At 57.9% G+C, this 12,360-nt stretch overlaps 1 protein-coding gene across 2 annotated transcripts in view; it reads left to right on the top strand.

Annotated features, from left to right (window-relative positions):
• The window catches only part of UBE3C (ubiquitin protein ligase E3C), a 117,441-nt gene extending 114,182 nt beyond the window's left edge, over positions 1 to 3,259 (top strand). For both annotated transcript variants that reach the window (XM_026479227.4, XM_048212792.2), the window contains exon 23: positions 1,472 to 3,259. In XM_026479227.4, coding sequence (XP_026335012.1) covers positions 1,472 to 1,642 — 171 coding nt within the window. In that variant the 3' untranslated portion in view covers positions 1,643 to 3,259. The remainder of the gene's footprint in view (positions 1 to 1,471) is intronic.
• The last annotated feature ends 9,101 nt before the right edge of the window (positions 3,260 to 12,360 follow it).

Here is a 12,360-nt window from a genome sequence, read left to right on the forward strand (position 1 = left end):
AGCCGTACGTTGGGCCCCTATGCCGTCACCACAGACTCACGGGCTTTAACGTTTTATGTGTTTCGGTCGCTTACAAGTATTCCTTTTCGCATTCAGAGCGTGCATCTGTGTGCCCCGTAACCCAGGGAGTGCAGGGTGGCTGGCTTTCAGGTGTGACACATGGTGACATTTGTCAGGTGCATTTCCTGGCTTCACATGGAATCCCATATTTTCCCGAGGAGCCCCAGTTCCTTCCCATGAGAAATAGGTCTATAGAAACCAAAATCTGGGCGATCGGGCTGTTCATTGTCACACGTGGTCATTATTTCCAGGCCTTGGAAACAATGGACGGCGTTAGGAAATGGGTGGGTTTTTTTTCCCCTAAGAGGAAAATACATCACAAGTTCAAACTGACATTTCCAATTCAAATTTAGACTTCCAGGGTTTTTATTTCTTTGATTTCATATTGGATTTTGTTTTACCAGTGATAATCGTGGTGTTAATTCCTCCTTTGCTTCGTCTCCTAGGGAGCCCTGGGTCCCACAGTCTGCGGCAGTTCTGCACAGGTGTGCAGCAGTTCTGTGAAAGACGTAGTGGTTTTAGAACAACTCTGCAGGGCTGGGGGTGCCTGGGTGGGCTCCCTGCTTATTGGGGAGCCTGCTTCTCCCTCTGCCCCTTCCCTGCTCATGCTCCAGCTCTCTAATAAATAAATCTTTTTTTAAAAGATTTTATTTATTTATTTGATAGAGAGCACAGAGGGAGAAGTGACAGGGAGAAGCTGGCTCCCCACTGAGCAGGGAGCCCGACATGGGACGCGGTCCCAGGACCATGAGACCATGACCTGAGCTGAAGGCAGACGCTTCACCGACTGAGCCACCCAGGTGCCCCATAAATAAAATTGTAAAAAAAAAAAAACAAAAAAACCACTCAGAGTAATGCCTCCCTGTATGATTAAACCACCAGTGATAGGTTCCTTTGTGTAATTTTGCTTTCGATATTTTGAGATTGCTGTTTTCCTCCCCTTTTGAGTGAATTGTTTTTCTGTTGCGACGTCCGCGTGGCTCTGAGTTTGGAGAAGACGCCCTCTACCACTGTCCCTCCCCCCTCTCCTTCCGCCGGGTGGCTTCTGTCTGTTCGAACATAAGCCAACAGGTGTACATATTCAAGTCTTCACCCTCGTACCTTCTTGAATTTTAAACAAATTTTTAAAAGACTAAAACACAAAACCATGGAGGCCCTGCTCACTGGAGAGGTTATATTTCCCGTGAGTGGACATTGTTCTTGTCCGTTTTCAAGCACGAAGTGCAGTGCGCGGTACTCAGTATTCTGCCGAGCTCAGTCGGAGCATCATAAAAAACCAGATGTCTTTTGGGAAAATGGGACCACAACAGCGTTTTACTGTTTGAAGCAGGCAAGTTTTGTGTGCTTTTAAAAAAATCCATTCAAGGCCCCCGTGTTAAAGCTGCGTCCTGCACACCTGCTGTCTTTTCAGGAGCTGTACCCCGCGTTCTGCATTCACAACGGAGGCTCTGACCTCGAGCGGCTCCCCACGGCCAGCACGTGCATGAACCTGCTGAAGCTGCCCGAGTTCTATGACGAGACCCTTCTGCGGAGTAAGCTTCTCTACGCTATCGAATGTGCCGCCGGCTTTGAGCTGAGCTGAGCGGAGCGGGGGCTGACCCCCGCAGAGGGGCTTCTGGTGCCTGCACCACGGGCAGCACCCCGGCCGCCGAGGGCGCTGGGCCGGACTCCTGCAGCTCTCCTGCGCCTCCCGTCCCTCAGTCCCCCTCCTCCGTTCTCTAGATGGTCCGTTAAGTCACGGTCACTCACTTAGATGGACACTGCTTTTCAAATAACTTAGAGTAACACATGTTATGTGCCGTGTGGCTACTTTAGTAGTTTTGCCAAGAAGAGCACAGTTTTAAGACTAGTGGCAACTCAGTGAAATTAACCAAAGATGAAGCTTTGGCTTTGCTGATGGACTCGAGCCTTCCTGAGCCGGGGGGCTCCTGGGGGGGGCAGCGCGTTTGCTCGGTCTGCAGAGACGCCGGGTCTGAGAGGTGTTGTCGCGTCCTCTCAGGGCCCGCTGCTTCTCGTGTGGCTGAATTGTTTACAGTCCTAATTGTTAAAACTAAAGGCATTTTCTCTCCTGCTGCCTTTTCCCAAAGTGGTTAGGTTTGGCAAATATACAACAATGATAATATTTTATTTGTGCTTTTTAAGCCATTCCCCTGAACGGGACTAGCATGCTTGTGTCGGTTTACCACTGGCTGCACCATGGTGGTCGGGGTATCCTTGTGTGTGGGTGTGTGTGAGCGGAGACCTCATCCTTCTTCCGTTCCTGTCTCCACGTCGTGGCCGCAGAGCTTCCGGGAGAGGGGAGGGGCTCGCCTGGTTCCCGCAGCACGCGTGGCCTGCGATCGGCGGCGACTTGGGGAGAGCAGACACTGGCATCGGTTGGAGTCACTTGAACCAAAGTGGTGGGCTGCGGCTTTGCACGGGGCGCGGCCTACTGTGGCGGGGCCTCGAGGCCGCCCGCCCCCCTCCCCCGGGGCTGCGCCCGCCCCCCCTTCCCGGATACTTGGGTAGCGCGCCATGCTTCTGCACCCTCTGCTTCTTGACGGAGCTGCTCTGAAGGAGGACTGGACGGTCCCAAATGCGTGTCCGGGGGGGAGTGGTGTGACTCTCTTAAAAAGGCACTTTACCAGGACCCACCTTGTTAGCTGGGTGGTTTCGGTCTGAGAACGGAGGGCGTGTCGGAGCGTCAGCCATGAGAGCCGGAGTGACCCTCGCTGATGCCGGGGGCCTGCGGGCTCTCTCTCTGACCTCCCTCTGCCTCACCTGCGCTTCCTGTCACTGGGGCTGTGGACTGTCCTATGGAATTGACCAGAATTAGCAATATGCTTTTAAATGCGGGGAAACTGAATGACACTTTTAAGACAATGACCATATCAAAACAAAATGTATAATTTCATAATTTGAATAATAAATTAAGTGTTTAAATGCTATTTGTAGTCTTGATATACAGAAATAAAATAATTAGGGCTTGTCCTTGGTTTTATTTTTATTTTAGGTTGGTTTATGTTGAATGTTCTGTATCTTCTCTGCATATTAGTTTGTGTATTTTGCTGTCAGTATTTTGAAAATGGATTATCTGGGACTGAAGGGAGATGGGCAGTTACACTTACTTGGGTTTGTTTTCTCAGCTATTCTGAGTTTATTTATTTATTTGTATGTTCCAGTGGTTAAATATTTGCATTAAATGTTTTTCTCCCCAAGACTGTGTTGGAGTCACCCGAAGTCATTGTGATCTGTTGCTAAAATGATGGTTTTGTCACGGGTGTGTAAATGACGCAGGTAACGTGGTGTAAGGACGCCTGTGAGTGTGGCTGAGACCTCACCAGACCGGACAGGATGCCGTCTGCGCACAGAGACGCTGCAGCAGGCGGACCAGGACCGCCCTCCCGGCCCGTGCTGGGGGCGCCCTTCCCGTGGCTGCCGCCAGCCAGGGCCCCCCTTCCGGGAGGGACGCCACCTTCCCAGGGCTTTCCGTGGGTTTAGCAAGACATCGTTGAGAAAAATCACATGTGAAGGAAGACTCTCCTCCTGTGCTTCGTTGGCTTTTCCCTGGCTGCGTTCTACTTTGTTCACTGCTAGCAATTTTGTGCTCAAACCGGAACGTTGAGTTAAAGGGGGTCTTATTCCAGGTGTTTCTCACATGCTGTCGCCTGCAGATGGGTTCTGGCCGGCGTCCTCACTGCCGGGGGGTCTGTCGCCACGTCCTGCCCCGGTGCCGGTGACAGCCCCGCCTGTGGCGTTCGTGCGGTGAGCACCTCTGCACAGCGCAGCCGGGTGCCACGGAGCCCCCAGCAGCCACGTGACACGGCCCCTGGTGCTCAAGCCCCACCTGCAGTCCACACAGGCCTTCCGGGCACAGACACACTGTTCACAGCGATGGAGAACCGAGGCAGGGCCTCGCAGACCTGTGGATGCTCACGGGATTTGGAGCACAGGAGGGGTTCCGGAAACTTCCTCAAGAGGGGAGTGGTGAGCTTGACATAACTTTATCTTGAAGCTGTCTCATACTTTAAAGAAAGATGAACAGCCAAAGGCATATGATAATGCAAATAAAGTAGAAATTTGGAACCTAGAATAGGAGCCTAAAATAAGCAAACCAAAGCTAATAATTAGCTGATCTCTTACAGCCAAGACATAAACTCAGAAATTTAAAACATTCAGCTCTTTGAAATTCATCTGTTTCAGGCCAGGAAGCATTACAAGTGAGTAATAAGCTGTCTGAAATAACACAGCCACGTCGTACCACGCAGGACCACGGATTTCCCCTGGAAACCTCCACTCCCCAAACGGAAGGGTGTGTCAGTGAGCTCGCTCTCAGCTTCCAGAGGCCCTCCTGGCGCTGTGGTGGCGGCCAGGGTTGGCGGCCTCGACAAGTCCTTGCAGGAGGCTTTGGAGAGCTGGCAGGACCAAGTGGGCTGCAGGTGGGAGGCTCCTGTGGGCTCCAGGGCCATGGGCCATGCGAAGCTCTCTGCTTCCAGAAGATTCTGAGGGGGGGGTTCTTAAAGCCTGAGTGCTTTGTGCCTCTGCTCATGTGTCTGTGGGATGGGGATGATCTAGATACGTGATCTTCACAGCGGTGTTATGAAGGGACGCGCGGTAGGGTCTCACTCTAAACCGTGGTCTCCCGTGGTTTAACGCCACGTCTACGAACTGCAGAAGCAGGATGACAGCCGTCCGACCCCGGCCTTGCCAAGCAGCGTGCTGCCCCATCAGCACCATCGCTGTTTCCTCAGCAGCGTTGGGCAGAGGACAGCCGCCCGTCTCCGTTCCCAGTCAGCTCCGTGAGCGCCTCTCGGAAGGCAGCCTCCTTCGCCTGTGTTGTGACGACTCACAACGCGCTGTGCGAGTTAGGATTTGGCCTCTCCGCAGTCAACACTTGGTGAGCGGAAGATCGTTGACCGCGCCGGTGGTGAGGCTCAGGTCAGGAGCCAATGCCCGCCCTGCGGCGGGGGCTCTGGGGTCCGCACAGGCCAGCAGGCGCACCTGCGGGGGCTCCTCCGGAATCAGAGCAGAGGGCAGCCTCTGGTGATCTCGACCGTGCTATGGAGGTGAGAACGTGCGGGGCTCGACTGGGAACACAGGGTCTGAGCCCCTCTGGGAGCTAACGCCAGCCGACCGCCAGAACTCCTGATGGAGGAGGAGCCTGTGGACTGGTGAGTGTCCTTACTAGAAGCTTCTGCTCGGACACGGTGCTATCTGCAGAATTTGAGGTAGGGCCGTACCGGCCGTACAGGCTCAGACCCGAGAGAGCAGAGCCAGCCATAGGGTCATGGCTGCACACAGTGCTCGAGCTTGGGGGAGGATCTGTTTAAAGAAAATTAATCTCAACGTATGATCAGCTTCCCGTGGCTGCCGTCACGTGACCCCAGACGTGCCTGGAACAACAGCATCTGTCCTCCGTGCTGGGGGCCGGGAGAGGTCCTAACCCGGCTCCCTGTGGGAAGACTTGGTTCTCTGCCTCTTCCGCCTCCTGGTGGCTGCTGGCACTCCTGGGCTGTGGCCACAGCTCCTGTGTCAAACCTCTGCTGCACTTCTGCTCTGCAGACGCCTGTCCATTGGAACGAGGGCCCACGGGAACGCAGAGTGACCCCCTCGCAAGACGCGCCATTCCATCTGCAGAGACCTGTTTTCCCACGTCAGGCCGCGTTCACAGGCTCTAGGGGTGTTGGGCTCCTGCCGCTCAGCCCACCTCCTCTGTCCTTTCCCTCCAAAAGCAGGACAGTGTGCTAGGCGAGTCCTTTAACTTGGAAGGTGGGAACCGCAGAGCCTTGAGCAGGTCTGTTCTTCACCATCAGGGAAATGCAGGCTCACAGCCGATCCATGTTCCTGGGGCTTGAACAGGATGACCCAGGGGAGGAGCTCACAAGTCTGCGTTCTTAAAGTGTCCCAGGCAGTCCTTCCTGGGTAGCTGTTGGAGAACAGTTCCATAACCTCGGAAACTCGAGCAGCTAAGCACTTCAGGGCCGGGGCGGCGGGGCGTCCCAGCTGAGGCGTGTGGGATCCGTTTCCTCTGCTGGGGGGCAGGGCCAGTTCCCTCCAGTGCACGTGCGCCACACAGGAATCCTGGGAGACAGGCCAAGCAGTCCCCTGTGTCCTCCACCCCCGCTGCGGGCACACAGGAGCAGGGGTCTTCGGGGATCCTAGTCCAGACGCAAGCTACAGTTCACACATTGCATCTGTGTCCACAGGAGCTCCCCTTGACTTGGGACTCGGCATCCCAGACTCCGTGAGCCCAAGACATCTGCTGAACCCCCACCCGGGCCCCAGCTCTCTTAACCTCACCGGCTCCCCACACTGCTCCCCTGTGCATCCTGCCAGTGCTGCTCTCAGAATGGCCAGACTGACCACTCATTGCCATATTCTGCCACCTCCCTGTCCTGAGCCCTACACTTGGATTTGCCTGGATCTGCAGTTGCTTCCCAAGTGTCCCCCCTGCTTCTGTCCTCGCTCCCCTCCAGTCTGTGTTTAACTCAATAGCCAAAGGAAACCCTGGATCCTAAGCCAGTCCTCGCTTTTCCTCCATCGCAGTAAGAGGGGGAGCCCTTAGTGACAGTACCCAGATCCCTCTGTCTTACTAACGGGGCTCCACTGGCTGCTTTGCTTTTCTACCCTGGCCTCAGGGCCTTTGCACTCACTCCCCCTACATGACCGCTCTTCCCACAGACACTCAGGTGGCTTGCCCCCTCACTTTCTTCAGGCAGTTCTTTGCTCAGTGTCGCCTTTCCTTACCACCTTGTTAAAAGCTGCAGCCGCTCTCTGTCCCCATCGTGACCTGTCCTTATTTATAGCTTCCTCCGTGACACTCGTTCCTGTCCCACGTATTATGCTCTTCACACCATCTTTTCTGCGTCCCCTCCCCACTAGAATGTAAGTTTCATTGGGGTAGGAGTTTGTCTAAACTGCTCTGTACCGACACCCGGAATAACGCCTAGCACACAGCAGGCTCCGTAATTACCTGTGGAATGAACCAGCTTTGTGAATCAAGAAAGGTTTTGCTAACCGAGGTCAGTTTCAAGGTAACGCCTCCCTGAACTTGCAGTGTGTGAATCCTTGGGTCCGGATTGGAAACTCTTTGCAAACAGTAGTGGAGAAGTTGATCACCTTTCCAGGCTGCCCTGCCCTTCCGGCCCCAGAGCAGGCCCTTCTGGGGTGCTGCGCCTTTCATGGGGACTTTGTTTCTGCAATACCGAGAAAAGGGCCCTTCTGGCCCTCCGCAGTGCTGACTCCAGGTAACCTCGAGTCCGCGTGTCCTCAGGCTGCGCACGTGCGCCATCTAGTGGTGGCGGCTGGGCTGTGGGATTACTGCTGTGAGGAGCCGGCCTCCCTGCCCGCCTTGGACGCCGGCAGTCTGTCCGGCAGTCTGTCCGGGTCTCTGAGTGACAGCACCGTGCCCAGCCACCGTCAGGAGCTAGTGACTCCTTGTGAAACTTGAACGTCTTCGCACAACCAGCGGGGTTATCCTGCTGTGTCTTCATCATGCGGTGGTTTTAAAATGATAGGACATAAAGCAAGGCTTTTAATGAAAGTCTTAGATAAAGTTAAAAATCCCGTTGCCTTCGTTCCTCAAAGCATTATGCAGAGTTAGCGTACGAGCAAGCAGTTCCACTCCTAGTTTATACGGAGACGGGAGAACATGTTCAGTGGGCCCGTGCGCAGGCGTTAATAGCGACATTATTCACAGCAGCCGAAAGTTGGAAAAAGCATGTCCCTCCACTGATGGACGAGAGACTATTTTTTGGGCGTAACACCGAAAGCACAGGCGACATCAGCTTATCGGTGCATCTTTTCTCCTTTTACATAGACTACCTTTTAGCTCAGCCTTAGGTCCTCAGCCAAATTGTGCCTGACGCACTGAGCATCCAGAACGATGTCCACGGGAGACAGTCGGCTGTGACTGACTCCACGTGGGTTCTCAGCTGGGCCTCACGCGCCTCTCGTGCCTCTGTCCTCGCCTGGGCGGCCGTGCTTCCGTGAAAGCCCCTCTTCGTCCCGAGCCGCTGTCCGTCCCGCCACGGCCCTGCTTTCCTGCAGGAGACCCGCAGCCCGTGCGCACAGCCGCGGCCCGCCAAGCGCAGAAGTCCCGGGTGACAGTGTCGGGAGGGAGTCCTTTGGGAGGTGATTGGGCCGCGAGGATGGAGTCATCACATCGGGAAGTGGTGCCAGCAGCCAGGACCAGGGGTCGAGCACCGACCCGGCTCAGGCATGCGGAAATGACCACCGCAAGGGACAGACTCTCGCCCACAGACCCTCCCCCGTCCCCGCATGGAAGGGCGGCTGCCCCCGAAGGCTGTGCCAGCGGGTCTCTAACACACAGAGATCCTCCCTGCCGGGTCCTCCGCATCCCGCCTTCGCGTGTGGCTCCCTAACTTCTCACCCCTCGCCTCGTGTGTGTCTGCCCCTTGTCTTGTGCTCTGCTTTGTGTGACGGCTCAGAAGCCGAGTTAACTGTCGTGAAATGTCACTGAGTTTGGGGTCGTGACCCTGATGTCATCTTGCCCTGTGACTGAATAAAGCTGGTTGTGGAGACACGACTCCCACATGCACCTTCCCCGCGTGCTCACCACAGACCCCACGATGGGAGGAGTCAGGAAGACACTAGAGCCCTCCCGCGCCCCCGTCAGGTGAGCGCCCCCCGACAGGATGGTGGCTGTGCCAGCCCCGGTAGAGACTCTCCCCAGACACCCCGTCCGCCGCCCCCTTCATCCTGGGCTCCCAGGGGCCACAGTGGTGAGAAGTTAACGTCCGCGGTGTCCTCCGTGGGCCCACAGTGTCTTACGTGGCGCCCAGCACACGGGCACCTGCAGGCTCATCCAGTCTCCCCCACCTTCTCCACCACGGGAAGCCTCCTGCAGGCACCCTGACCTGTGACCTCTGGCCACCAACCTCACTCCCCCCGCCCTTCCCCTGGGTGTCTATGACACCCTGGCTCAGGCGGGTCATGGGGCCCCCTGTGCCCCAGCCATGTCCTCCCGGCCACGTGGCTGGGCTCTCCTGGAGGGCCGGCCCCAGCCCTCCTCTGTTCTCTGCCCGGCGGTCACCATGTCCTGTCCACACGCAGGCGTCTCACACGCAGGTCTTCAGCTCGGACTTCCCTTTGCGCCCCACCTTCTCTTGAGCATACTTGGCACCCCCACTTGTATATATCAGGGTTCTTCAAAGTCCCTATTCCCCAACCCAAATGCTCTCTGTGCCCTCCCCAGGGGGCGCCCTCGATGCCCAGACCACGCCACAGGGCCCTTGCTCCACAGTGGGCACAGCCGGGACCCCACATGCTCGTTAACGGACATTCGTGTGTGTGATTGGCTTATCACACAGCCGTACCCAGCGCTCAGCACAATGCCTGGCGCGTGGTTGATGCAACTATTTCTAAGAAGGAAAGAAAGCACATGGGGGTAGGATGGGAACAAGAGAAAAAAAACCCTGTGAAATAAATAGGATGAGAAATACATGTTTTACATTTTTATGGGTCAGACATAAGTATCATATTTCATACTGAAAGGTCACCATGGTGACTAGGCCCATGGCTGTCTGGGTCACTAGTTTCTGTTATTTTCTAGAACACGTTGTCTCCTAATGTGTGAGCATCTCAGATGCCCGTTCAAGGTGGGGCCTCCTGGGCTCCTCCCTTCCTCCCCCTGAAGTCACGGCCACACGCTCTCCCAGCTGGTCAGGGTCCCCAAGACCACCCCCGGGCTCCGAGATTCACAGGATGGACCCACACAGCTCACGGAGCCAGGCCCGCTACAGCGGAAGGGCACAGGTTAGACCAGCAGAGGGAAAGGTGCGTGGGGCAGGGTCCTGGCGATGAGAGTGCCAGCCTCCAGGTGCCCCTGGGCCAGAGCCCTACAGCAGGGAAGCTCGTCGGTGCCCGGGTGTCTGGGGTTTTTACAGGTTCAGTCACGAAGGCATGTGGCATCCCCCTCACTGAGCTCCCTTGCTCATTCTGCAGCCCCCTGGGGACTGGCCCAGCGTGGCCCAAAGGCCCAGGCACACAGAGATGGGCACCGCCTTACCCGACCGTGTTAGCACGCACCGTGTGGCCGGGCCTGAGGTCCCAGCACAGAAGGACATTCCAAGAACTGCCAGATTCCTCCTGGCCCCAAGACGTTTGGAACACACGGGCTGGGACAAGCCGGGCTTCCCAAGGGCACCCTCTTGTGCACCTGCACCATCCGCGTGGACCCCAAGCCCTTTAGCTGCATGGGCGGGACCTGGAGCCTCATCCAGGGCAGTGCAGGCCTGGGCTGTGTGTGCTGGCCGGCGTCCGGCTTACGGCGCCTGCCCGTGTCTGCCTGGCGTGGACACTCCCGCCCTGACCGTGTCCAGGTGGCTGGCACGACCTGCTGCGGTGACCGACGCTCTGGAAGGAGGCGCTCACCAGCGTGTGGCTGCGGCTGCGCTTCTGGTCTCTGTCTGGGAGGGCACCTCCCACGGCCTGAACCAGGAGGCCTCAGCGAGTTTTTGCTGCCCCGCTGCGCACAGTGTAGATGGCTCGGGGTGGCTCTGCGTGTGCTGGGGCTGCGGAGGGGCAGGGGCAGTGCTGGCCGGTCAGACCGGGCTGGGGGGCACGTGGGTTTCCACGAGCGGGGGTGGGGGGCGCCTCTGACAGGTGGCGTGGAGGCGCAGACCCGGCCTCCAAGGAAGAACAGGAGGTCGGCTCGGCAGGAGAACCGGCTGGACAGGAAGTCGGGGAAATGGCTTGTGCGTAACTTGGAGCCGATTGTGAATGTCGGGGCCAGGAGCTTGCTGGCGCCGCGAGAGGCAGTTGGGAGCCATGCAGGTGTCTGAGGGCGGACAGCAAGCTGCGCTGTCCTCCAAACCTGAGCGCATCCGCGTCTACAAGGGACCAGCGTTTATAAATAACTCCGCAGCAGAGCGGGGAAGTTCGGCTCACACCCGTGAAGCCGTTGGGGTACACGGGAGGAGACGGGAATTACGGCTCTGATGGAAATGAACAGAAAACAGTTCCCGACAGAGGAGCAGAAAGGGGGTTCCCGTGGGGACGCTGAAGGCCCGTGTCGGGAGCCCGGAGAGAATGATGTGCTCTCTGTCCTTGGTCTGGTGCTCCTCAGGGAGGACCTGGGCCGCGGTCAGGCGACACTGTGGCCGGAGGGTCGGGTCACGTCCCACAGAATGCCTGAGTCCACAGCACTGGGTCATGCCCATGGCCAACGAGGTCGACACCCACAGCCGCCCTCGAGACACGGCCCGGAAGGGGGCTGGGAACTGCCAGGGAGTGGGGGGTAGCACACGGCCCAGCAGAGCGGGGCCAGGTGAACAGTGCACCCCGGGTGCCGGGACCAGGCCCTGCCAGCACCCACGGTGCCGTGTGGCTGCCCCACGGCCACTGAGGACCAGAGGGGAGACGACAGGTGACTTCATGCTCAGGAGTGGAAGACGTCCCAGTCCGAGGAGGCACCTCTGTGTGAAGCCTGTGCTCCTGGGCCGGCGAGAGGACCCCGGTTCTCGGCCCCACGGGGACATCTGGCCACTCCCCAGGGGCTGGCGGATCTGCCGGAGCTGGACTGGGAGGGCCCCATACCTCTGGCTCGAGTCCAGAGGGATGCCGAGTGTGGCGGGAGAGAGACCGCAAAGCTGGCTATGTGGTCCTGCAGGCAGCTCTAGATGGCCCCGGACGCGCAGCGGCGTTGCTCGCGTGGGAGCTGGTGGGGAAGGGGGTCTCAGGCCGTGGTCCTGTTCACGCCTCCCGTCTGTCCTCTCCAGAGACCCGGGCCTGGGCCGGTCGCGCCTCCGTTCCGATGTGGCCGGCAGGGGGCGCTGGGGCTACACGCAAACTTGCCCACAGCCCACGTGCGCAGACACCGCATTCACACACACATGCGCGCACACACCACGCACACATGCACGCGTTAACTCGACCCGGTCCTGGCCAGAACCAGCACGGCTCAGAGGAGGACGAGGACCCCCGCCTGGGGGGTAGCCCATCCTGCCCGCCCTGGTCCTGGCTCCCTAGGCTCCAGGCGGCCGGGTGGAGGGTGTCGCTGCCCCCCAGGAAAGGCTGGGCTGGGAAGTTCTGACCAGCCCGTGGAACAGACTTATCTTACTTCCTTTTCAATCTGTTTTCAGAGAGAAGGGGCTGGGTGCCCTCCCTTTTCCCCCTGGATCCTGACTGGCCTCACCGCCCTCTGCCCTCGAGCCCAGGTGCTCCCAGGGGGCCCTGCCAAGGGGGGGGGCATTGCCCATCGTGGTGCGTCTGGCACATTCTACGGGTGAGCGCAGGGCCCCTGGGCTGGGTGATTCTCCCTGTTCTGTTCTCTCCCGCCGGAAACACAGATGTGGGACC

This window comes from Ursus arctos, unplaced genomic scaffold, assembly GCF_023065955.2.
Source record: "Ursus arctos isolate Adak ecotype North America unplaced genomic scaffold, UrsArc2.0 scaffold_3, whole genome shotgun sequence".
Taxonomy (NCBI): domain Eukaryota; kingdom Metazoa; phylum Chordata; class Mammalia; order Carnivora; family Ursidae; genus Ursus; species Ursus arctos.